At 52.6% G+C, this 27,046-nt stretch overlaps 1 protein-coding gene across 1 annotated transcript; it reads left to right on the top strand.

Moving 5' to 3' along the window:
* Positions 1 to 1,017: 1,017 nt before the first annotated feature.
* On the top strand, positions 1,018 to 25,023 carry LOC117008247 (small conductance calcium-activated potassium channel protein 1-like). The gene is made up of 12 exons (XM_033081926.1): positions 1,018 to 1,049; positions 2,868 to 3,278; positions 3,356 to 3,451; positions 5,827 to 5,925; positions 7,490 to 7,809; positions 9,503 to 9,511; positions 12,277 to 12,418; positions 13,256 to 13,366; positions 19,291 to 19,418; positions 22,537 to 22,545; positions 22,697 to 22,766; positions 24,151 to 25,023. Exons 2-12 carry the CDS (start codon positions 2,925 to 2,927, stop codon positions 25,021 to 25,023), a joined length of 2,211 nt encoding a protein of 736 aa, XP_032937817.1. The 5' UTR covers positions 1,018 to 1,049; positions 2,868 to 2,924.
* The last annotated feature ends 2,023 nt before the right edge of the window (positions 25,024 to 27,046 follow it).

The raw sequence follows: 27,046 nt of genomic DNA, 5'->3' as shown, positions 1-27,046 counted from the left end.
TTTGGGGTGCCCTGGTGTTGTTTTGGGGTATCCTGGAGGTGTTCTGGGGTGCCATGGGGGTGTTTTAGGGCACCCTGGGGTTATTCTGGGGTGCCCTGGGAGTGTTTTTGGTACCCTGGGAGTGCTTTGATGTATCCTGGGAGTGTTTTGGGGTGGCCTGGGGGTGTTTTGGGGCACCCTGGGGTTATTTTGGGGTGCCCTGGGGTTATTTTGGGGTGCCTTGGGGGTGTTTCAGGGTGCCCTGGGAGTGCTTTGGGGTATCCTGGGGGTGTTTTGGGTGCCCTGGGGGTGTTTCAGAGTACCATGGGGGTGCTTTGAGATGCCCTGGGGTTGTTTTGGTGTGCCCTAAGGGTGTTTCAGGGCACCCTGGGGATGTTTTAGGGCACTCTGTGGTTATTTTGGGGTGCCCTGGGGTTATTTTGGGGTACCCTGAGGTTATTTTGGGGTGCCCTGGGGTTATTTTGGGGTGCCCTGGGGGTATTTTGGGGCGCCTTGGGATTGTTTTGGGTGCCCGAGGGGTGTTTGGGGTACCCTGGGGGTGTTTTGGATGCCCTAAGGTCGTTTTTGGGTGCCCTGGGGGTGTTTTAGGGCACCCTGGGGTTGTTTTGGGCCCCCTGGGGGCGATGATGACAGCCTGTCCCGGGGGGGGCCATGGGGGGGGGGCGATGATTTTCGGGGTGCAGCGAGCCCGGAGGGTGGGGAGGGGGTCCCGGGAGTGTCGAGCGCTGCGATGGGGAGGGGGCGCTTTTGGGGAGGGGGTCCCGGGGGTGCCGAGCGCTGCGATGGGGAGGGGGCGCTTTGGGGAGGGGGGGGCGGTGAATGCCCGGAGGGGGCGTGGCCAACACGGGTGGGCGTGGCCAAAGGCGTGGCGCGGGGGCTCGTCACGCGGGAGGACCAATCAGATCGCTGATCTACCCAAGCCACGCCCCCAGCCCCGCCCCCTCGCGCCGGTGCCGCCGCCGCGCGCTCCCGGGACCGGCTCGGGCTGCGGCGGCACCGGCGGCGGGACAGGCCCGGGACAGGCCCGGGACAGGCCCGGGGCACCGCAGGTACCGGGCACGGCGGCACCGGGGCCGGGGGGAGCCGCGGCGGAGCCACCCGAGCACGGCGGGAACGCGCGGCTGCGGTTCCGGTTCGGGAGAGGGAGCGGAGATGTCCCGCGGCTGCGGGAGGGGACAGGGGTGGGACAGGGATGGGACAGGGATGAGACGGGGACAGGGATGGGGACAGGGATGGGGACAGGGACAGGGGGTGGTGGCACGCGGGGGTGGCCGCGTCCTGGTGGCCGTGTCCGCAGAGGGGGGCGGGACCGGTTCCGTGGGCAGGACACGGACACGGGCAGGGACAGGGACACGGACAGGGACACGGACACGGACAGGGACAGGGACAGGGACAGGGACACGGACAGGGGCAGGGACAGGGACAGGGACATGGACAGGGACAGGGACAGGGACACGGACACGGACACGGACACGGACAGGGGCAGGGACAGGGACAGGGACACGGACAGGGGCAGGGACAGGGACAGGGACATGGACAGGGACAGGGACACGGACACGGACAGGGGCAGGGACACGGACACGGACATGGGCAGGACGTGTCACTGTGGTCACGCTGTGTCCCCGTCACGGGCAGGACACGGCCACGTCCCCCGCGAGCGCCACGTGTCCCCCGCCGTGGGTGGGACACGGACCTGTTGTCACAGCGTGTCCCCACGAACAGGACATGTCCCCTGTGGGTAGGACACGTCCCTGTGGTCACAGCGTGTCCCCACCGACAGGACACGTCGCCTGTGGGCAGGACATGTCCCTGTGGGTAGGAGAGGTCCCCACGGATAGGACATGTCTCCTCTGGTCACAGAGTGTCCTCCACGGGCAGGACATGCCCCTGTGGTCACAGTGTATCCCCACGGACAGGACATGTCCCCTGTGAGCGGGACAGGTTCACCACAGGCAGGACATGTCCCTGTGGTCACGTCATGTCCCCCACGAGCAGGACACATCCCCTGTGGACAGGACATTCCCCTGTGGTCACATCATGTCCCCTGCGGGCACGATGTGTCCCCCACGGACAGGACACATCCCCTGTGGGCAGGACATGTCCCCTGTGGGCAGGACAGGTCCCCACGGACAGGACGTGTCCCCTGTGGTCAAGACATGTCCCTGTGGTCACATCATGTCCCCCCCGAGCAGGACACGTCCCCTGTGGTCACAGCGTGACCCCACGGGCACAACATGTCCCCCACGGGCAGGACACGTCCCTTGTGAACAGGACATGGCCCTGTGGTCACAGCGTGTCCCCTACGGGCACGACGTGTCCGCCACGAGCAGGACATGTCCCTGTGGTCACATCATGTCCTCTGCGGGCACGATGTGTCCCCTATGGACAGGACATGTCCCCTGTGGTCACAGCATGTCCCCTACGGGCACGATGTGTCCCCACGGGCAGGACAGTTCCCTGTGGTCACATCATGTCCCCCCCGAGCAGGACATGTCCCCTGTGGTCACAACGTGACCCCACGGGCACGACATGTCCCTTGCGTATAGGACATGGCCCTGTGGTCACATCATGTCCCCTGTGGTCAAGACATATCCCCTGTGGTCACAGCGTGTCCCCCACGGGCAGGTCACATCCCCTGTGGGCAGAACAGATCCTTATGGACAGGACATGTCCCCTGTGGTCACATCATGTCCCCCACGGGCAGGACATGTCCCTTGTGGGCCGGACACATCCCCACCGCCGTCGAGGCCACCCCATCTCCCCATGTCCCCTCCGTGCCACCCACCGTGTCCCCTGTCGCTCACCCCATCTCCCCATGTCCCCTCCGTGCCACCCACCGCGTCCCCCTCGTGTCCCCTGTCGCGCAGGTCGCCCCCGCGCCGCCGAGCCATGCGGGATCGCCCGGTGCCGTCGCCAGCCGAGCCATGAGCAGCTGTCGCCACAATGGGGGGGTGACACGGCCCCGGGGCCACCCGGGCTCCTCCAACCACGGCCAAACCCAGCCCTGCGCCAGCCCGCGCCTCCAGGTGCTCGTGTCGCGACAGGAGCATCCCGCAGCGACAGAAACCGCTCGCGTGGCCACCAGAACGGCTCGGGAGGCGAGCGAGGAGCGGGCAGGCGAGCGGAGGAAAAATCAGAATATTGGCTACAAGCTGGGCCACCGGCGAGCACTGTTCGAGAAGCGCAAACGCCTGAGCGACTACGCGCTGATTTTTGGCATGTTCGGCATCGTGGTGATGGTGACGGAGACGGAGCTGTCCTGGGGGGTCTACACCAAGGTTTGGGGGGTCGCGGGGAGGGATTTTGGGGGGTTCGAGGGGAGGTTTTGGGGTTTTAAGGCGGGTTTGTGTTGTAGGAATCGTCGTATTCGTTCGCGTTGAAGTGTCTGATCAGCCTGTCCACGTTGGTGCTGCTGGGGCTCATCGTGATGTATCACGCCAGGGAGATTCAGGTGAGGTGGGAAAAAATTAAAATATTAAAAAAACAACCCCTCTGTTCCTAAAAATAAATTTTAAAAATTGATTTTATGCTAAAAAAGTGATTTTTAAAGTGGTAGGGTGGTGGTTGGCGTGGTTGGTGAAAACGGCGGGAGGAAAGTTCTGAAAGTAAAATAAATAAATCAAAATTTTAAAAATTCAAAACAATAAGAATTTTAAGAATTTAAAGACATAAAAATTTTAAAAATTGAAAGACATAAAAATTTTAAAAATTAAAAGACATAAAAATTTTAAAAATTGGAAAGCAATAAAAACTTTCACACAATCTCGCCAAATTTAATCAATTAAGAAAAAACCCCTCAAATTAAGAAACCAAATTAAAACCCTACTGCAGAACTCCAATTAAGAAACCGAATTCCAGTCTGGCTGCCAACTCACCACATTTAATCAATTAACCAAAAAATCTGAAATTAAGAAAGCAAAACCCTACTGCAAACCCAACTCATTTAATCAATTAACCAAAAAAACTCCTATTAAGAAACCAAATTCCCGTCCCACTGCAAACCAACCACAAACTCAACGCATTTAATCAATAAAAAAACCCAATTACAGTTAAGAATTATAAAATAAAAACCGTACTGCAAGCCCTCCTCAATTAATCAATTAACCAAAAAAACTCCAATTTAGAAACCAAATTAAAACCCTACTGCAAACCCATCTCATTTAATCAATTAACCAAAGCCTCCAATTAAGAACCCAAATTAAAACCACCATTTTTTATCAATGAAAACCAACCCAACTCCAATTATGAAAATGAATTCCCACCTTACCGCCATTTATCAATTAACCAAAATTAATTAACCCAAAAACCTCCAGTTAAGAAACCAAATTCGAACTCTACTGCAAACCAATCAATTAAATTAATCAATTAAATTGATTGACCCTCCAGTTAAGATCCAGAATTCCCAGTGCATCAAAACTCCGCCACAATTAATCAATTAAATCAATTAATCATCCAAATAAGACCCCGAATTCCTGCTGCACCACAAACCCTGCTGCAATTAATCAATTAAAAACCAATCAAACTCCAGTTAAGAACCCAAATAAAAACCCTACCGCGAACACACTGCAATTAATACCGCAATTAATTAATTAACAAAAAAAATCTCAAATTAAGAAGCCAAAGTCCAACCCTGCTGCCATTAATCAATTAACCAAAAAAACAACTCCAATTAAGAAACCAAAGTCAAACCCTACCGCAAACCCAACACTTTTAATCAAAGAGAAATCAACTCCAGTTAAGAACCCAAATAAAAACCCTTCTGCGAAAACACCTCAATTAATCAATTAACCAACAAATCTCCAATTAAGAAACCAAATTCAAACCCTACCACAGAACTCCAGTTAAGAAACTGAGTTCCCGCCTTGCCGCAAACCAACCACAAACTCAATGCATTTATTCAATTAACCAAAAACCAACTCCTATTAAGAACCCGAAGTCAAAACCCTACCAAAACCCCAGCACTTTTAATCAAAAAACCAAAAAACTCTCAAATTAAGGAGCCAAAGTCCAACCCTACTGCCATCAATCAATTAACCAAATAACCAACTCCAATTAAGAAACCAGAGTCAAACCCTACTGCAAACCCAACGCTTTTAATCAACGAAAAATTCAACCAACTCCAGTTAAGAACCCAAATTCGAACTCTATCGAGAACAAACCTCAATAAATCAATTAGCCAAAAGACCTCAAATTAAGAAACCAAATTCCCACCCCACTGCCATTAATCAATTAACCAAAAAAACTCCAATTAAGAAACCAAATTAAAACGCGACTTCAGAACTCCAGTTAAGAAACTGAACTCCTGCCCCACTGCTAACCAACCACAAACTCAACACATTTAATCAATTAACCAAAAAAACAACACCAATTAAGGACCCAAAGTCAAACCCTACTGCAAACCCAACACTTTTAATCAATCGAAGAAAAACCAACTGCAGTTAAGAACCCAAATTCAAACCCTACCACAGAACTCTAAGAAACCGAGTTCCCGCCTTGCTACAAACCAACCACAAACTCAGAGCTTTTAATCAACCAATTAAGAACCCAAAGTCAAACCCTACCTACCAAAACCCCAACACTTTTATTCAATTAACCAAAAAAATCTCAAATTAAGAAACCAAAGTCCAACCCTACTGCCATCAATCAATTAACCAAATAACCAACTCCAATTAAGAAACCAGAGTCAAACCCTACCGCAAACCCAACGCTTTTAATCAACGAAAAACTCAACAACTCCAGTTAAGAACCCAACTTCAAACCCTACTGTGAACACACCTCAACTAATCAACCAAAAGACCTCAAATTAAGAAACTGAATTTCCCCCAGCTGTTCATGGTGGACAACGGCGCCGACGACTGGCGCATCGCCATGACCTCGGAGCGCGTGTTCCTGATCGCGCTGGAGCTGCTGGTGTGCGCCATCCACCCCATCCCGGGCAGCCACCGCTATTTATCAATTAACCAAAACTCCAATGAAGAAACCAAATTCAAACCCTCCCACAAACCCAACGCATTTAATCAATTAATCAAAAAACTAATGCCAATTAAGGACCCAAAGTCAAACTCTACCGCAAACCCAACACTTTTAATCAATCAAAGAAAAACCAACTGCAGTTAAGAACCCAAATTCAAATCCTACCACTGAACTTCAATTAAGAAACCGAGTTCCCGCCTTGCCGCAAACCAACCACAAATTCAATGCATTTAATCAACCAATTAAGAACCCAAAGTCCAACCCTACTGCAAACCCAACACTTTTAATCAATCAAAGAAAACCCAACCAAGCCCAGTTAAGAACCCAAATTCGAACCCTACCACAAACATAATGCATTTAATCAATGAAACAAAAACATCTCAAATTAAGAAGCCAAAGTCCAACCCTACTGCCATCAATCAATTAACCATATAACCAACTCCAATTAAGAAACCAGAGTCAAACCCTACCGCAAACCCAACGCTTTTAATCAATAAAAACCCAACCAACTCCAGTTAAGAACCCAACTTCAAACCCTACCGTGAACACACCGCAATTAGCAAAATAAATTAATTAATATCCCAAATTCCCTCAGCTTTTCATGGTGGACAACGGTGCCGACGACTGGCGCATCGCCATGACCTCGGAGCGCGTGTTCCTGATCGCGCTGGAGCTGCTGGTGTGTGCCATCCACCCCATCCCGGGCAGCCACCACCATTTATCAATTAACCAAAAAACTCCAATTAAGAAACCAAAATCAAACCCTACCGCAAACCCAACATTTTTAATCAATAAAAAACCCAACCAACTCCAGTTAGCGCAAATTTGAACCCTACCGCGAACACACCTCAATAAATCAATTAGCCAAAAGACCTCAAATTAAGAAGCCAAATTCCCACCCCACTGCCATTAATCAATTAACCAAAAAAAATCTCCAATTAAGAAACCAAATTCAAACCCTACCACAGAACTCTAATTAAGAAATCGAGTTCCTGCCTTACCGCAAATCAACCACAAACTCAACGCATTTAATCAATTAACCAAAAACTGACTCCAGTTAAGAAACCAAATAAAACCCTGCCTCAAACACGACACATTTAATCAATTAGCCAAATAATCAACTCTAATTAAGAACCCAAATTCAAACCCTACCAAAACCCCAGCACTTTTAATCAAAAAACCAAAAAACTCTCAAATTAAGAAGCCAAAGTCCAACCCTACTGCCATCAATCAATTAACCAAATAATCAACTCCAATTAAGAACCCAAGTCAAACCCTACTGCAAACCCAACGCTTTTAATCAACGAAAAACTCAACCAACTCCAGTTAAGAACCCAAATTCGAACCCTACAGTGAACACACCTCAATAAATCAATTGACCAAAAGACCTCAAATTAAGAAAACAAATTTCCCCCAGCTGTTCATGGTGGACAACGGCGCCGACGACTGGCGCATCGCCATGACCTCGGAGCGCGTGTTCCTGATCGCGCTGGAGCTGCTGGTGTGCGCCATCCACCCCATCCCCGGGCAGTACCTGTTCACCTGGACCGCCCGCTTGGCCTTCACCTACGCGGCGTCGGTGGCGCACGCCGACGTGGACATCGTGCTGTCCATCCCCATGTTCCTGCGGCTCTACCTGCTGGGCAGGGTGATGCTGCTGCACAGCAAGCTCTTCACGGACGCGTCGTCGCGCAGCATCGGCGCCCTGAACAAGATCAACTTCAACACGCGCTTCGTCATGAAGACGCTCATGACCATCTGTCCCGGCACCGTGCTGCTGGTGTTCAGCATCTCATCGTGGATCGTGGCGGCGTGGACGGTGCGGGTGTGCGAGAGGTGAGGGGGTGGGGGTGAGGGGTTGGGGGTTGGGGGGGTGTGGAATGGGGTTTGGAGATTGTGGAATGGAGTTTGGGGTGTCATGGAATGGGGTTTGGGGATCATGGAATGGGGTTTGGGGTTGTTCGGGGTCATGGGATGGGGTTTGGGGATCGTGGAATGGGATTTGGGTTGGTTGGTGGTCATGGAATGGGGTTTGGGGGTCATGGAATGGGGTTTAGGATGGTTGGGGGTCATGGAATGGGATTTGGGAATTGTGGAATGGAGTTTGGGGTGTCATGGAATGGGGTTTGGGGGAATTGGGGGGTCATGAAATGGGGTTTGGAGGTCATGGAATGGGGTTTGGGGTGGTTGGAGATCGTGAAATGGGGTTTGGGGGTTGTGGAATGGGGTTTGGGGGCATTGGAGATTGTGGAATGGGGTTTGGGGTTGTGGAATGGGGTTTGAGGTGGTTGGGGGTCGTGGAACGGGGATTGGGGTGGTTGAGGGTCATGGAATGGGATTTGAAGGATCATGAAATGGGATTTGGGGTGGTTGGAGATCATGAAATGGGGTTTGGGGATTGTGGAATAGGGTTTAGGGGTCGTGAAATGGGGTTTGGAGTGGTTGGGGGTCATGAAATGGGGGTTGGCGTGGTTGGGGGTTGTGGAATGGGGTTTGGGGGTCATGGAATGGGGGTTGGGATTGTTTGGGGTCGTGGAATGGGGTTTGGAGTGTTTGGGGATCGTGAAATGGGTTTTAGGGAGTCGTGAAATGGGATTTGAGGGTCATGGAATGGGGTTTGGGGTGGTTGGAGGTCATGAAATTGGGTTTGGGGATGTTTGGGTGATCATGGAATGGGATTTGGACGTCGTGGAATGGGGTTTGGGGGTCGTGGAATGGGGTTTGGGGGAATGGGGGTCATGGAATGGGGTTTGGGGGAGTTGGAGATTGTGGAATGGGGTTTGAGGGATCATGAAATGGGGTTTGGGGGATCGTGGAATGGGGTTTGAGGGCGCTGGGGGTCATGGAATGGGATTTGGGGATTGTGGGATGGGGTTGGGGTGGTTGGGGGTCATGAAATTTGGGGCATTTGTGAAATGGGGTTTGGGGATGTCTGAGGGTTTGTCAGACAGGATTTGGGGACACCTGAGGGTCCTACAGACGGGACCAAAACTGGGGGCCCTGCAGGGGGGTCTGAGGAGCTGGAGCTGCCACCAAGGGGACCAAAGATTGGGGGGTCCCGAGAGGGGACAAAGACTGGGGGATCCTGAGAGGGGACAAAGATTGGGGGTCCCCAGAGGGGTCCGAGGCTGTGACATCCCCCCCATCCCCGCCCCCCGCACTCGGGGCCGCTCCCCGGGAGTGTCCTGGAATGTCCCCGGGGGGTGTCAGGATGTCCCCAGGAGTGTCCAGAATGTCCCTGGGGGTGTTTGCTATGTCCCCAGCTATGCCGAGATGTCCCCGGGGGTACCAGAATGTCCCCGAGGGTGCCCGGGATGTCCCCGGCTGTGCCAGGATGTCCCCAGGGGTGCCAAGACGTCCCCGGCCGTGTTGCCGTTGTCCCCGCGATGTCCCCACGGGGTGTCCGCGATGTCCCCGCGATGTCCCCGCCCCGTCCCCGTCCCTGCTGGCCCCGAGCCCCCCCAGCCCCGCCGGGGGTCGCGCATTAACCGCTCTCCTTTTCCCTCCCTGCCCGCTCTGCTGCTCGCAGGGACAAACTGTGAGTGACCGCGGGGACCCCCCGAGTGACCGCGGGGACCCCTCCCCCCCCACCCCCGCTGCTGCTCCCCCAAACCCCCAGAATTTAGGATTAGCTGCGGGGGGGGGACAGGGAAAGGGGCTGGGACCCCTTTTCCTCTTGGAACCTCAGCTGCTCCCTGTGCCCTCCCCCGTGTCCCCGAGCTTGGGGACATCCCTGGTGGCTTTGGGGGGGACTTTCAGAGAGACCCCGTAAGGAGTTGAGAGTCTCCAAAGGGATTTTTTTTGGTTTTTTTTGGTTTTTTTTGTTTTTTTTCCTGGTTTTTGTCCGTTCTGAGAATCCTTGGGAAATGTCCCCGTGGCTGTCACCTCCCCGCCGTCCCCGCGGTGTCCCCGCCCTGTCCCCGCCGCGTCCCTCGGGGCCGGGTGAGGTTCCAAGCCCGAACGGGGTTGGGAAGCAGCAATCCTAAATTCCTTGAGACCCCCCTGCCCCGCCCCGGCTTGTTCCTCTGACCCCTTTTCCCTTTCTGACCCCATTTTCCTTTCCCAACCCCATTTCCCTTTTCTGACCCCATTCCCCTTTCCCAACCCCATTTCCCCTTCTCTGACCCCATTGCCCTTTCCCAATCCCATTTCCCCTTTCCCATCCTCATTTTCCCCTTCCCAACCCCATTCCCCCTTTCCCAAATCCATTTCCCTTTCCCACCCCTTTTCCCTTTCCCAATCCCATTTCCCCTTTTCTGACCCCATTTTGCATGTTCTCAATCCCATTTCCTCTTTGTTTCCCAGCCCCATTCCTCTTTCCCAATCCCATTTTCCCTTTTCTTACTCCATTTCTCGTGTCCTATTGCCCTTTCCCAACCCATTTCCCTTTCCCAACCCATTTCCCTTTCCTAACCCCATTTCCCGTGTCCCATTTCCTTTTCCCCAATCCCATTTCCCATCTCCCATCCCCTTTTCCCTTTCCCAATCCCATTTCCCCTTTTCTGACCCCATTTCGCATGTTCTCAATCCCATTTCTCTTTCCCAACCCCATTTCTTTTCCCAACCCCATTTCCCTTTCCCCAACCCCATTTCCCCTTTTCTCATCCCATTTCTTGTGCCCTATTTCCCTTTCCCAATCCCATTTCCCTTTCCCAGTCCCATTTCCTCTTTCTTTCCCAACCCCGTTTCCCTTTCCCCACCCCATTTTCCCTTTTCTTACCCCATTTCTCATGTTCCATTTCCCTTTCCCAGTCACATTTCCCTTTCTCCAGCCCCATTTCCCTTTCTCAGTCCCATTTCCCTTTCCCAATCCCATTTCCCCTTTCTGACCTCGTTTCCCTTTCCCAACCCCATTTCCCGTGTCCCATTTCCTTTTCCCAATCCCATTTCCCTTTCCCAACTCCATTTTTCTTTCTGACCTCATTTCCCCTTTTATAACCCCATTTCCCTTTCCCAATCCCATTTCCCCTTTTCTAACCCCATTTCCCTTTCCCAATCCCATTTCCTCTTTCACTCCCAATCCCATTTCCCTTTCCCAACCCCATTTCCCTTTCCCCATTCCCCCTTTCCCAATCCCATTTCCCTTTCTCCAGCCCCATTTCCCTTTCCCAACCCCATTTTCCCTTGTCTTACCCCATTTCTCGTGTCCCATTTCCCATTCCCCTTTCCCAACCCCATTTCCCTGCACGTCCCCATCCCCCTGCCCGACTTCGTCGCTGCTCTGTGTCCCCTGGCTGGCCTTGTCCCCTCCCCATCGGGGACAGGGGGTGGTGGCACCGCCATGTTTGGGACATCAGGATCTCTCAGTGTCCCCCTCGCCCTCCCAGTGTCACCCACGGTGTCCTTTGGGGGTGACATCGGTGTCCTGTAGTTTGGGGACAGCGGTGCCACCTCCGTGCTTGTCCCCAACCCCAATCCCATTCCTGAGGTGACACATCCTGGCCATGGGACATCCCCATGGTGTCCCCAAAGCCATCTTGGAGACAATGCTCTGAATCCACGGTGTCACCACAAGGGTGGGTTCAATGACAGTGATGACATCGGTGTTCTGCACGTTTGGGGACAGCGGTGCCACCTCTGTCCCTGTCCCCAACCCCATTCCTGAGGTGACACAGCCTGGCAATGCTTGGTGTCCCCATGGTGTCCCCAAAACCATCTTGGGGACAATGCTCTGAATCCAGTATGAGGGAGGATTCATTGAGTGCTGTGACATCGATGTCCTGTGCTTTTGGGGACAGCGGTGCCACCTCCATGCTTGTCCCCAACCCCATTCCTGAGGTGACACAGCCTGGCCATGGGACATCCCATGGTGTCCCCAAAGCCATCTTGGGGACAATGCTCTGAATCCATGGTGGCACTGTAGGAGTGGATTCAATAAGCATGGCGACCTCGGTGTCCTGCACATTTGGGGACAGCGGTGCCACCTCCGTGCCTGTCCCCAATGCCATTCCTGAGGGGACACAGCCCTGCCATGGGACATCCCATGGTGTCCCCAAAGCCATCTTGGGGACAATGCTCTGAATCCAGTGTGAGGGTGGATTCAACGAGCGAGGTGACACTGATGTCCTGCACACTTGGGCACAGCGATGTCACCTCCGTGCTTGTCCCCAACTCCATTCCCAAGGGGACACAACCTGGCCATGGGACATCCCATGGTGTCCCCAAAGCCATCTTGGGGACAACGCCCCGAATCCCCCGTGACCGGTACAGAATGGGGGGGTTGGGCTCAGCGCCCGCGGTGCCATCGGTGCCGTGGTGTCACTGTGTCACCGTGTCACCGTGTCACCAGTGCCACCCCCGCAGGTACCACGACAAGCAGGAGGTCACCAGTAACTTCCTGGGGGCCATGTGGCTGATCTCCATCACCTTCCTGTCCATCGGCTACGGGGACATGGTGCCACACACCTACTGCGGCAAGGGCGTGTGCCTGCTGACCGGCATCATGGTGAGGGGACAATGGGGACAGTGGGGACACTGAGGGGACATGGTGCCACACACCTACTGCGGCAAGGGCGTGTGCCTGCTGACCGGCATCATGGTGAGGGGACAGTGGGGACACTGAGGGGACAATGGGGACACTGAGGGGACACTGAGGGGACAATGGGGACACTGAGGGGACACTGAGGGGAGAGCAGGACATGGTGCCACACACGTACTGCGGCAAGGGCGTGTGCCTGCTGACAGGGATCATGGTGAGGGGACAATGGGGACACTGAGGGGACAATGGGGACATGGTGCCACACACGTACTGCGGCAAGGGCGTGTGCCTGCTGACCGGCATCATGGTGAGGGGACACTGAGGGGACAATGGGGACATGGTGCCACACACGTACTGCGGCAAGGGCGTGTGCCTGCTGACCGGCATCATGGTGAGGGGACACTGGGGACACTGAGGGGACACTGAGGGGGAACACATCAGTGTGGGGACACCAGGGAAGGGACACTGCCTGGGGACACCACGAGGGGGCGTCAGTGTGGGGACACCAAAATGTTTGCGTTATTTTTAATTCAGATTTATCAAAAATGTTAAAGAGAGAATGGAACGAAAACTGTCCCCTCTGTCCCCCTGTCCCTCTGTCCCTGTGTCCCTGTCCCATTCCTGTCCCTGTCCCATCTCTGTCCCTGTCTCATCCCTGTCCCTGTCCCATCCCTGTCCCCATCCTGTCCCTGTCCCATTCCTGTCCCTGTCCCTGTCCCCTCTCTCCCTGTCCCTGTCCCGTCCCTGTCCCTGTCCCTGTCCCTGTCCCTGTCCCTGTCCCTGTCCCCCTGTCCCTGTCCCCAGGGCGCGGGCTGCACGGCTCTGGTGGTGGCCGTGGTGGCCCGGAAGTTGGAGCTGACCAAAGCCGAGAAGCACGTGCACAACTTCATGATGGACACGCAGCTCACCAAGAGGGTGAGCCCCAAATGGGGGAAATTCTGTGAAAATGGGGAAATTTCCATGAAAACCAGAAAAAATCCCGTTAAAACTGGAAAAATTTCCATGAAAACCAGAAAAAATCCCGTTAAAATTCATTAAAATGAGCGAAAACCCCATTAAAACTGGGGGAAATCCCATTGAGACTGGGGAAAATCCCATTAAAACCCGTTAAAACTGAGAAAAAACCATTTAAAATTAGGGAAAATCCCATTAAAACTGTGGAAAAATCCCATAAAAACTGGTGAAACATCCCATAAAATCTGGGAAAAACCCCATAAAAATGAAATAACCCCATTGCAGGTGAAGAATGACGCAGCCAATGTTCTCCACGAGACGTGACTCATCTACAAACACACCAAACCTGGGGGAAAACCCCACAAAAACTGGGAAATAAATGGGAAAAAAACCCATAAAAACCCAGGAAAACCCCCATAAAAACTGGGAAAAAAACCCATAAAACCCCATAAAAAATGGAATAACCCAATTCCAGGTGAAGAACGCCGCAGCCAACGTTCTCCGCGAGCTGTGGCTCATCTACAAACACACCAAACCTGGGAAACACCGGGAAAAAACCCCATTAAAACTGGGAAAAATCCCATTAAAATCCCATAAAAACCCATACAAACCAGAAATGACTCCAATTGCAGGTGAAGAACACTGCAGCCAATGTTCTCCGTGAGACGTGGCTCATCTACAAACACACCAAACACGGGGAAAACACTGGGAAAAACCCCATTAAAACTGGGAAATAACTGGAAAAACCCTATAAAAACCCCATAAAAACTGGAGAAAACCCCATAAACCCCAGAAATTACTCCAATTGCAGGTGAAGAACTCCACTGCCAATGTTCTCCATGAGACATGGCTCATCTGCAAGCACACCAAACGTGGGGAAAACACTGGGAAAAACTCCATTAAAATCCCATAAAACCCAGGAAAAACCCTATAAAAACCCCATAAAAACTGGAGAAAACCCCATAAACCCCATTAAAATCCTATAAAAACCCCACTGCAGGTGAAGAACGCCGCTGCCAACGTTCTCCGTGAGACGTGGCTGATCTACAAACACACCAAACCTGGGGGAAAACCCCATTAAAATTGGGGAAAATTCCCATTAAAACCCCATAAAATCCCATAAAAACTGGGGAAAAATCCCATAAAATCTCCATAAACTCCATAAAAAATGGAATAACCCAATTCCAGGTGAAGAACGCCACGGTCAACGTTCTCCACGAGACATGGCTCATCTACAAAGCCACCAAACGTGGGAAAAACCCCACAAAAACTGGGAAAAATCCCATAAAAACTGTGGGGAAAACCCCATAAAAACCCCATAAACGCCTAAAAAACCCCATTAAAATCCTATAAAACCCCACTGCAGGTGAAGAACGCCGCTGCCAATGTTCTCCGTGAGACGTGACTCATCTACAAGCACACCAAACGTGGGGAAAACACTGGGAAAAACCCATTAAAACCCCATAAAACCCAGGAAAAACCCTATAAAAACCCCGTAAAAATCCCACAAAACCCCATAAACCCCAAAATCACTCCAATTCCAGGTGAAGAACGTGGCAGCCAACATTCTACGTGAGACATGGCTGATCTACAAACACACCAAACCCGGGAAAAACCCCACAAAACCTGAGAAAAATCCAATTTAAATCCCATAAAAACTAGGAAAAATCCCATGGAATCCCATAAAAACCCCATAAGACCCCATAAAACCCCATTAAAATCCTATAAAAACCCCATTCCAGGTGAGGAACACCGTGGCCAATGTTCTGAGGGAGACGTGACTCATGTACAAACACACCAAATGTGGGGAAAACACTGGGAAAAACCCCATTAAAACTGGGAAATGAATGGAAAAAACCCTATAAAAACCCCATAAAAACTGGAGAAAACCCCATAAACCCCAGAAATTACTCCAATTGCAGGTGAAGAACACCACTGCCAATGTTCTCCATGAGACGTGGCTCATCTACAAGCACACCAAATGTGGGGAAAACACTGGGAAAAACCTCCATTAAAATCCCATAAAACCCAGGAAAAACCCTATAAAAACCCCATAAAAACTGGAGAAAACCCCATAAACCCCATTAAAATCCTATAAAAACCCCACTGCAGGTGAAGAACGCCGCGACCAACGTTCTCCGTGAGACGTGGCTCATCTACAAACACACCAAACCTGGGGGAAAACCCCATTAAAATTGGGGAAAATTCCCATTAAAACCCCATAAAATCCCATAAAAACTGGGGAAAAATCCCATAAAATCTCCATAAACCCCATAAAAAATGGAATAACCCAATTCCAGGTGAAGAACGCCGCGGCCAACGTTCTCCACGAGACATGGCTCATCTACAAACACACCAAACGTGGGAAAAACCCCACAAAAACTGGGAAAAATCCCATAAAAACTGTGGGGAAAACCCCATAAAAACCCCATAAACACCTAAAAAACCCCATTAAAATCCTATAAAACCCCACTGCAGGTGAAGAACGCCGCTGCCAATGTTCTCCGTGAGACATGACTCATCTACAAGCACACCAAACGTGGGGAAAACACTGGGAAAAACCCATTAAAACCCCATAAAACCCAGGAAAAACCCTATAAAAACCCCATAAAAATCCCATAAAACCCCATAAACCCCAAAATCACTCCAATTGCAGGTGAAGAACGTGGCAGCCAACATTCTACATGAGACATGGCTCATCTATAAACACACCAAACCCGGGAATAACCCCACAAAACCTGAGAAAAATCCAATTTAAATCCCATAAAAACTAGGAAAAATCCCATGGAATCCCATAAAAACCCCATAAAACCCCATAAAACCCCATTAAAATCCTATAAAAACCCCATTCCAGGTGAAGAACACCGCGGCCAACTCCGCAAGACGTGGCTCATCTACAAGCACACCAAACACGGGAAAATACACAGGAAAAATCCCACAAAACTGGGAAAAATCCCATTAAAACCTGGAAAAATCCCATTAAAATCCCATAAAACCCAGGAAAAACCCTATAAAAAACTCCATAAACCCCATAAAACCCAATTCCAGGTGAAGAACGCCATCGCCAATGTTCTCCATGAGTCGTGGCTCATCTACAAGCACACCAAACCCGGGAAAAATCCCACAAAAACTGGGAAAAATCCCATTAAAACTGGGAAATAAATGGGGATAACCCCATAAAACCCGCATAAATCCCCATAAAAACCCCATAAAACCCAGAAATGATCCCATTGCAGGTGAAGAACACCACAGCCAACGTTCTCCGCGAGACGTGACTCATCTACAAACACACCAAACCTGGGAAACACTCCACAAAAACTGGGAAAAACCCCATAAAAACTGGGGGAAAATCCCATAAAAACCCCATAAAACTCCATTAAAACCCCATAAAACCCTATAAAAACCCCATAAAACCCAGAAATGATCCCATTGCAGGTGAAGAACACCGCAGCCAACATTCCTCACAAGACGTGGCTCATCTACAAACACACCAAATGTGGGAAAAACCCCACAAAAACTGGGAAAAATCCCATAAAAACTGGGAGAAAATCCCATAAAAACCCCTTAAACACCTAAAAAACCCCATTAAAATCCTATAAAACCCCACTGCAGGTGAAGAACGCCGCTGCCAATGTTCTCCGTGAGACATGACTCATCTACAAGCACACCAAACGTGGGGAAAACACTGGGAAAAACCCATTAAAACCCCATAAAACCCAGGAAAAACCCTATAAAAATCCCGTAAAAATCCCACAAAACCCCATAAACCCCAAAATCACTCCAATTCCAGGTGAAGAACGCTGCTGCCAATGTTCTCCGTGAGACATGACTCATTTACAAGCACACCAAACGTGGGGAAAACACTGGGAAAAACCCCATAAAAATCCCATAAAACCCCATAAACCCCAAAATCACTCCAATTCCAGGTGAAGAACGCCGCTGCCAACGTTCTCCATGAGACGTGGCTGATCTACAAGCACACCAAACCCGGGAAAAACCCCACAAAACCTGAGAAAAATCCAATTTAAATCCCATAAAACTCTATAAGAACCCCATAAGACCCTATAAAAACCCCATAACCCCCATACAAACCCAATTGCAGGCGAAGAACTCTGTGGCCAACGTGCTCCGCGAGACGTGGCTCATCTACAAACACACCAAACATGGGAAACACCGGGAAAAACTCCATTAAAATCTGGAAAAACCCCATTAAAACTGGGAAATAAATGGGAAAACCTCCATAAAAACTGGGGAAAACCCCATAAAAAGTGGAATAACCCCATTAACACCCCATACAAACCCCACTGCAGGTGAAGAACGCCATGACAAACATTCTCCACAAGATGTGGTTCATCTACAAGCACACCAAACCTGGGAAACACTGGGAAAAACCCCATTAAAATCTGGAAAAATCACATTAAAATCCCATAAAAACTGGGGAAAAATCCCATAAAAACCCCATAAGACCCCACACAAACCCCATGAAAACCAGAAATGATCCCATACCAGGTGAAGAACGCCTTGGCCAACGTTCTGAGGGAGACGTGACTCATCTACAAACACACCAAACACGGGGAAACACTGGGAAAAACCCCATTAAAATCCCATTAAAACCCCATAAAACCCCATAAAACCCCATAAAAATCCCATAAGACCCCATAAAACCCCATTAAAAGTGGAATAACCCAATTCCAGGTGAAGAACGCCGTTGTCAACGTTCTCCATGAGTCGTGGCTCATCTACAAACACACCAAACTGGGAAAACACTGGGAAAACACTGGGAAAAAACCTATTAAAATCTGGAAAAATCCCATTAAAATCCCATAAAACTCAGGAAAAACCCTATAAAACTCCGTAAAACCCAGAAATGATCCCATTCCAGGTGAAGAACGTCGTTGCCAACGTTCTCCGCGAGACGTGGCTCTTCTACAAACACACCAAACCCGGGAAAAACCCCACAAAAACTGGGAAAAAACTGGGAAAAATTCAATTTAAATCCCATAAAAACTAGGAAAAATCCCATAGAATCCCATACAAACCCCATAAACACCCATAAAACCCCATTAAAATCCTATAAAAACCCCATTGCAGGTGAAGAACGCCGCTGCCAACGTTCTCCGCGAGACGTGGCTGATCTACAAACACACCAAACCTGGGGGAAAACCCCATTAAAATTGGGGAAAATTCCCATTAAAACCCCATAAAATCCCACAAAAACTGGGGAAAAATCCCATAAAAACCCCATAAAAATCCCACAAAACCCCATAAACCCCAAAATCACTCCAATTCCAGGTGAAGAACGCCACTGCCAACGTTCTCCGTGAGACGTGGCTGATCTACAAGCACACCAAACGTGGGAAAACGCCCCAAAAAAACTGGGAAAAATCCAATTTAAATCCCATAAAACTCTATAAAAACCCCATAAAACCCCATAAGACCCCATACAAACCCTATAAAAACCAGAAAAACCTCATTCCAAGTGAAGAACGCCATGGCCAGTGTTCTCCACGAGTGGTGGCTCATCTACAAACACACCAAACTGGGAAAACACTGGGAAAAACCCCATTAAAATCTGGAAAAACCCCATTAAAACTGGGAAATATATGGGAAAAACCCCATAAAAACCCCATAAAAACTGGAGAAAACCCCATAAGACCCCATAAACCCCATTAAAATCCTATAAAACCCCACTGCAGGTGAAGAACACCGTGGCCAACGTTTTCCGCGAGACGTGGCTGATCTACAAACACACCAAACGTGGGGAAAACACTGGGAAAAACCCCATTAAAACCCCATAAAACACAGGAAAAACCCTATAAAAACCCCATAAAAACCCCATAAGACCCCATAAACCCCATTAAAATCCTATAAAAACCCCACTGCAGGTGAAGAACGCCGCTGCCAACGTTCTCCGCGAGACGTGGCTCATCTACAAGCACACGCGGCTGGTGAAGAAGCCGGAGCGCGCCAAGGTGCGCACCCACCAGCGTAAGTTCCTCCAAGCCATCCATCAGTAAGTGCCAGCGCTTCTGCTGTCCCTTGTCACCCCCTCCCTGTCCCCAAAGCGCCGCTGTCCCCTCCCCGCCGTGGTGGCCGCTGTGTTTGTCACCGTGCTGGGTGTGGCGCGGGTGGGTGTGGCTCGGTGGGTGTGGCTTGGGTGGGTGTGGCTCGGGTGGGTGTGGCGGGTGTTTGATGCCTGGTGTGGGTCCTTGTCCCCATCCTTTGTCACCTGCTCTTGTCCTCTGTCCTTGTCACCTGCTCTTGTACCCATTCCCTGTCCTTGTCCCCATTCCTTGGCCTTGTCCCCTGTTCTTGTTCCTTGTCCCCATTCTTGTCCCCATTCCTTGTCCCTTGTCCTTGTCCTTGTCCCCATTCTTTGTCCCCATCCCTGTCCCCTGTCCCTGTCCCCTGTCCTTGTCCCTTGTCCTTGTCCCCTGTTCTTGTTCCTTACCCTTGTCCTTTGTCACCTGATCTTGTCCCCATCCCTTGTCCCCATTCCTTGTCCCCATCTCTTGTCACTTGTTCCTTGTTCCCTGTTCTTGTTCCTTGTCCCTGTCCTTTGTCACCTCTTCTTGTCCTGTCCCCTGTCCTTGTCCCCTGTCCTTGTCCCCTGTTCTTATTCCTTGTCCCCATCCTTTGTCCCCTGCTCTTGTCCCCATCCCTTGTCCCCTGTTCTTGTCCTTTGTCCCCGTCCTTTGTCACTGGCCCTTATCCCCATCCCCTGTCCTTGTCACTTGCTCTTGTCCCCATTGCTTGTCCCCATTCTTGTCCCCTGTTCTTGTTCCTTGTCCCCATTGCCTGCTCTTGTCCCCATCCCCTGTCCTTGTCCCCATTCCCTGTCCTTGTCCTCTGTTCTTGTCCCCATTCCTTGTCCCCTGTACTTGTCCCCATTCCTTGTCCCTGTCCCCTGTTCTTGTTCCTTGTCCCCATTCCTTGTCCCCATTGCTTGTCCCCATTCTTGTCCCCTGTCCTTGTCCCCTGTTCTTATTCCTTGTCCCCATCGTTTGTCACCTGCTCTTGTCCCCATTCCCTGTCCTTGTCCCCTGTTCTTGTCCTTTGTCCCCGTCCTTTGGCACTGACCCTTGTCCCCATCCCCTGTCCTTGTCACTTGCTCTTGTCCACTGTCCTTGTCCCCTGTCCTTGTCCCCTGTTCTTGTTCCCATCCATGTCACTTATTCTTTGTCCCCTGTTCTTGTTCTTTGTCCCCATCCCTTGTCCCCTGTTCTTGTCCTTTGTCCACTGTCCTTGTCCCCATTCCTTGTCCCCTTTTCTGGTTCCTTGTCCCTGTCCTTTGTCACCTGCTCTTGTCATTTGCTCTTGTCCCCATCCCCTGTCCTTGTCCCCTGTTCTTGTCCCCATCCCCTGTCCTTGTCCCCATTCCTTGTCCCCTTTTCTGGTTCCTTGTCCCCGTCCTTTGTCACCTGCTCTTGTCATTTGCTCTTGTCCCCATCCCCTGTCCTTGTCCCCTGTTCTTGTTCCTTGTCCCTGTCCTTTGTCACCTGCCTTTGCCCACATTCCTTGTCCCCTGTTCTTGTCCCCACCCCTTGTCCCCTGCCCCTGTCCCCCTGTTCTTGTCCCTTGTCTTGGTCCCCTGTTCTTGTCCTTTGTCCCCATTCTTTGTCCCCTGTCCCCCATTCCTTGTCCCCATTCGTTGTCCCTTGTCCCTTGTCCCTTGTCCCTTGTCCCTTGTCCCTTGTCCCCATTCCCTGTCCCTCTCCCTGTCCCTGTCCCCGTTGTCCCCCAGTCCCCCTGGGGTGTCCCTGCTGTCCCCATCCCCCCTGTCACTGTCACCGTGTCCCTCATCCTTGGGGGACACCAGAGCCGGGGGGTGTCCCCTGTCCCCTCCCGCTTGGGGGTGGGACCGGCTGGGACAGGGGCGATTGGGGGGTCGCGATTTTGGGTGATTTTGGGGTGATTTTGGGGTGATTTGGGGGTGATTTTTGGGGGTGATTTTGGGGCGATTAGGGGTTGATTTTAGGGATGATTTGGGGGTGATTTGGGGGTGATTTTGGTGTCCCTTTTGTGGTGATTTTGGACTCATTTTGGGCTCATTCTGGGGCGATTTTGGGCTCATTTTGAGGAGATTTTGGGGCGATTTGGGTGTGATTTGGGGGTGATTTTGAGGGTGATTTTGGGCGATTTTGAGCTCATTTTGAGGTGATTATCGGGTCATTTGGGTTGATTTTGGGTGATTTTGGGCTCATCTGGGATTGATTTTGGTGTCCCTTTTGGGGTTATTTAGGGGTTGATTTTGAGGTGATTCTGGGGTGATTTCGGGTGATTTGGGGCTCATTTTGAGGTGATTTTCGGGTGATTTTGGGGCGATTTTGTGCTCATTTGGGGTTGATTTTGGTGTCCCTTTTGGGGTTATTTAGGGGTTGATTTTGGGGTCATTTGGGGGTGATTATGGGGTGATTTGGGGGTTGATATTGGGGTGATTCTGGTGTCCCTTTTTGGGCGATTTTGGGCTCATTTTGAGGGGATTTTGGTGTCCCTTTTGGGGTAATTTTGGGCTCATTTTGAGACGATTTGGGCTCATTTTGAGGCGATTTTCGAATGATTTGGGTTGATTTTCGGGTGATTTTGGACTCGTTTTGGGCTCATTTTGGGGTGATTTTGGGGTGATTTTGGGCTCATTTGGGATTGATTTTGGTGTCCCTTTTGGGGTTATTTAGAGGTTGATTTTGAGGTGATTTCGGGGTGAATTTTGGGGTGATTTTGGACTCATTTTGGGGTGATTTTGGGGCCATTTGGGGTGATTTTGGGCTCAATTTGGGGGCGATTTTGGGATGATTTGGGGGCGATTTTGGGGTGATTTGGGGTTGATTCTGGGCTCATTTTGGGCTCATTGTGGGCTCATTTTGGGGAGATTTTGGGACGATTTTGGGGCGATTTTGAGCTCATTTTGAGGTGATTCGGGGGTGATTTGGGGCTCATTTTGGGCTCATTTGGGCTGATTTTGGGTCGATTTTGGGCTCATTTTGAGGTGATTTTCGGGTGATTTGGGGGTGATTTTGAGGTTGATTTTGGGGCTATTTTATCCCGATTTTGTGTTGATTTGGGGCTGGGGGCGCTGCCCTCCCCTCACCATTAACCCTTTGTTTTATCTCTGCTCCGCCCCGCCCCCGCAGAGCTCAGAAGTAAGTGCGCCCCTCCCCCCCCATCTTTATCAAATTTTGGGGTGGGGAGGGGGGAGGGGACAGCCCAAAAATCTCTGTGACCCCCCCAGGGGGGTGACAGGGTTACCAAGGGGGTGACAGGGCTGTCCCCAAGGCGCTGCTGTCCCCTCAGGCTCAGGAGCGTGAAGATGGAGCAGCGCAAGCTCAGCGACCAGGCCAACACCTGGGGGGACCTGGCCAAGGTGAGACTGGCTTGTCATTGTCCCTGTCATTGTCCCTGTCATTGTCCCTGTCATTGTCCCTGTCATTGTCCTTGTCATTGTCCTTGTTCCTTGTTCCTTGTCCTTGTCCTTGTCCTTGTCATTGTCCTTGTCATTGTCATTGTCCTTGTCACTGTCCTTGTCCCTGTCCTTGTCCTTGTCCTTGTCTCTGTCCCTGTCCTTGTCCCTGTCCTTGTCCTTGTCCTTGTCCTTGTCCTTGTCTCTGTCCTTGTCTCTGTCTCTGTCCTTGTCATTGTCCTTGTCTCTCTCCTTGTCCCCTGTTCTTGTCCTTGTCCTTGTCCCTGTTCTTGTCCCTGTCCCTGTCCTTGTCCTTGTCCTTGTTCCTTGTCCCGGTCCTTGTCCTTGTCCTTGTCCTTGTCCTTGTCCTTGTTCCTTGTCCTGGTCCTTGTCCTTGTCCCCATCCTTGTCCTCAATCCCATTCTTGTCCCCATTCTTGTCCCTGTCCTTGTCCCCTGTCCCCCATTCCCACTGTCCCTATTCCATGTCCTTGTCCTTTATCCTGTTCTTGTCCCCTGCCCTTGTCCCCATTCTTGTCCTCAATCCCATTCTTGTCCCCATCCTTATCCTTGTCTTTATCCCCATCCTTGTCCCCATTCCTTGTCCCCATTTTTGCCCCCCATCCTTGTTCCCTGTCCCTCATTCCCACTGTCCCTATTCTGTGTCGTTGTCCTCTCATTCTTGTCCCCTGCCCTGTCCCTATCCCCCTGTCCTTGTCCCCATCCCTGCCCCGTTCCCCATTCTTGTCTCCTGTCCTTGTCCCCTGTCCTTGTCCCCTTTTCTTTGACCCCATCCCCCTTTCCCCATCCCCCATTTTTTCTCCCCCCATTTACATTTCCCCCTCATCCCCCCATCCTCCCCCTGTTTTCGGGGTCCCCCCCGACCTCCTCCATTTCCCCCCCATTTTTAGGGTCTCCCCGACCCTCCCCCCATTTTCGGGGTCCCCCCATCCCCCCCCCTTTTTGGGGTCCCCCCTGACCCCCCCATCCCCCCCCCCTATTTCGGGGTCCCCCCCTCCCATCCCCCCTTATTTTTTGGGTCCCCCCGACCCCCCCCCATTTTGGGGTCCCCCCTGACTCCCCCATCCCGCCCCTATTTTCAGGGTTCCCCCTGACCCTCGCCCCTTTTTGGGGTCCCCCCTGACTCCCCCATCCCCCCCCTATTTTTGGGGTCTCCCAGACTCTCTCCTCATTTTTGGGGTCCCCCCGACCCTCCCCTATTTTTGGGTCCCCCCCGACCCCTCCCCGTTTTTGGGTTTCCCCCCGACCCTCCCCTATTTTTTGGGTCCCCCTCCATCCCTCCCCCATTTTCGGGGTCCCCCCTGACCCCCCATCCCGGGCTGTCCCAGACGCAGGCTGTGATGTCGGAGCTGCTGGCGGAGCTGCAGGAGCGCCACGCGGAGCTGGAGAAGCGCCTGGGGGCGCTGGAGGCGCGGCTGGAGGCGCTGGGGCTGAGCCTGCTGGCCCTGCCCGGGCGAGTCCGGCAGGCGCTGGGCCAGCAGCGGGACCCGCTGGGCTACCAACGAGACAGCCTGGGCTACCAACGAGACAGCCTGGGCTACCAGCGAGACACCCTGGGCCAGCAACGGGACACCCTGGGCTACCAGAGAGACCCCCTGGGGCAGCATTGTGACACCCTGGGCTACCAGCAAGATCGACTGGGCTGCCAACGAGATCCCCTGGGTCAGCACCTGAACTGCCTGGGCTACCAATGTGACCTCCTGGGCGAGCAACGGGACCCCCTGGGCTGCCACTGTGACCCCCTGGGCCACCAGCGGGACCCCCTGGGCTCCCTGGATCTCCTGGGCCAGCAACGGGACCCGCTGGGCCAGCACCGCCACACCCTGGGCTACCAATGTGACCTCCTGGGCCACCAGCGGGACCCCCCGGGCCAGCAGCAGGATACCCCGGGCCAGCAGCGGGACCCCCCGGGCCAGCAGCGGGATCTCCTGGGCTACCAATGTGACCTCCTGGACCAGCACTGTGACCCCCCGGGCCACCAGCACGAGCCCTCGGGCCACCAATGTGACTCTCTGGGCCACCAGCGGGATGCCCCGGGCCACCGACGTGACCCCCCGGGCCACCAGAGGGACACCCCGGGCCACCAGTGTGACCCCCCGGGCCCGTGTCCCCCCCGCCTGTGCTCGGCCACCGCCCCCTGCAGCCCCGCTCGGCGCCCGGGACCGGCCCAGAGCCCGCGGGCGGCCTCGGACAGCGGCTGAGGGGACAGGGACAGAGGGACAGTGTCACAGTGTCACAGTGTGTCACCTCGGACAGCGGCTGAGGGGACACGGGGACAATGTCACAGTGTCACAGTGTCACCTCGGACAGCGGCTGAGGGACAGGGACAGTGTCACAGTGTGTGTCACAGTGTCACTGAGTGTCACCTCGGACAGCGGCTGAGGGGACAGGGACAAAGGGACAGTGTCACAGTGTCACAGTGTCACAGTGTCACTGTGTGTCACCTCGGACAGCGGCTGAGGGGACAGGGACAGAGGGACAGTGTCACAGTGTCACAGTGTCACCTCGGACAGCGGCTGAGGGACAGGGACAGTGTCACAGTGTCACAGTGTCACAGTGTCACCTCGGACAGCGGCTGAGGGACAGGGACAGTGTCACAGTGTCACAGTGTCACAGTGTCACCTTGGACAGCGGCTGAGGGGACAGGGACACAGGGACAGTGTCACCAAATGTCATAGTGTCACCTCGGACAGCGACTGAGGGGACACAGGGACAGAGGGACAGAGGGACAGAGGGACAATGTCACAGTGTCACAGTGTCACTGAGTGTCACCTCGGACAGCGGCTGAGGGACAGGGACAGTGTCACAGTGTCACTGAGTGTCACCTCCGACAGCGACTGAGGGGACAGGGACAGAGGGACAGTGTCACAGTGTCACCTTGGACAGCGGCTGAGGGGACAGAGGGACAGTGTCACAGTGTCACTGTGTGTCACCTCAGACAGCAGCTGAGGGGACACAGGGACACAGGGACACAGGGACAGAGGGACAGTGTCACTGTGTGTCACTGTGTGTCACCTCGGACAGCGGCTGAGGGGACAGGGACACAGGGACACAGGGACAATGTCACTGTGTGTCACCTCGGACAGCGGCTGAGGGGACAGAGGGACAGAGGGACAATGTCACCATGTCACAGTGTCACCGGGTGTCACCTCGGACGGCGGCTGAGGGGACATAGGGACAGAGGGACAGTGTCACCGTGTGTGTCACTGTGTGTCACTCGGGCAGCGGTTGAGAGGACAGGGACAGAGGGACACAGGGACAGAGGGACAGTGTCACTGAATGTCACAGTGTCACCTTGGACAGTGGCTGAGGGGACAGATGGACAGTGTCACCGAATGTCACAGTGTCACCTTGGACAGCGGCTGAGGGGAGACAGCGCTGCAACACCGAGTGCCACCAGCACTGTCGCAGAATGTCACCTTAGAGAGCGGCTGGGGGGTGATGGGGACACCCCCGTGTCACCGAGTGTCATCTTCTGTCACCGGGCGTCACCTCAGACAGCGGCGGAGGGAGGGGACACTCCTGTGTCACCGTGTGTCACCGTGTGTCACTGGGTGTGTCACTGAGTGTCACCGGGTGTCACCTCGGACAGGGGGTGCAGGGTGGGGACACCCAGATGTCACCAAGTGTCACTTAGTGTGTCACAGTGTCACCGAGTGTCACCTCTGCCCCTCCCCCCGATTTTGGGGATCACACCCCCCCCTTTTTGTCCCCTCCCCAATTTTTGGGGTGCCCCCCCCGTTTTTATCTCTGGCCATCGTGTGGCCGTTCCCGTGGCTTTGTTCTGGAAAGCTCTGTAGAAAAAAATTCACTGTGCTGGACCCCCCAAAAACACCCCGGGAACCCCCCCAAAAAACCCCGGGACCCCCAAAAAAACTCGGGAACCCAAAAAACTCCGGGACCCCCCCAAAAAACCCCCCGGGAATCTCCCCAAAAACCCCTCGGGACCCCCCAGAAAAATCCGAGACCTCCAAAAAAACCCCGGGAACCCCAAAAAAAAAGGGAACCCCCAAAAAAACTCGGGAACCCAAAAAATCCCCCGGGATTCCCCCCCCCAAAAAACCCCGGGACCCCCAAAAAGACCCCCGGGACCCCCCCCAAAAACCTCCCCGGGACTCCCTAAAAAAACCTCGGGAACCCCAAAAAAACCCCCCAGGATCCCCCCCAAAAAACCCAGGACCCCCCAGAAAACCCCCCCGGGAACCCTCCAAAAACCCCCCGGGA

The sequence above is a fragment of the Catharus ustulatus genome, chromosome 29, assembly GCF_009819885.2.
Source record: "Catharus ustulatus isolate bCatUst1 chromosome 29, bCatUst1.pri.v2, whole genome shotgun sequence".
NCBI lineage: Eukaryota > Metazoa > Chordata > Aves > Passeriformes > Turdidae > Catharus > Catharus ustulatus.
The sequence above is the reverse complement of the archived record's forward strand: the minus strand, read 5'-3'. Positions and strand labels throughout refer to the sequence as shown.

What these genes read in the sequence shown, in the direction of transcription:
- LOC117008247 (XM_033081926.1), top strand. Translation starts at nt 2,925, where the DNA reads ATGAGCAGCTGTCGCCACAATGGGGGGGTGACACGGCCCCGGGGCCAC. An exon ending in ATCACGCCAGGGAGATTCAG is followed by an intron (nt 3,452 to 5,826) that starts GTGAGGTGGGAA and finishes AATTTCCCCCAG; the next exon opens with CTGTTCATGGTGGACAACGG. An exon ending in GCCTGCTGACCGGCATCATG is followed by an intron (nt 12,419 to 13,255) that starts GTGAGGGGACAA and finishes CCCTGTCCCCAG; the next exon opens with GGCGCGGGCTGCACGGCTCT.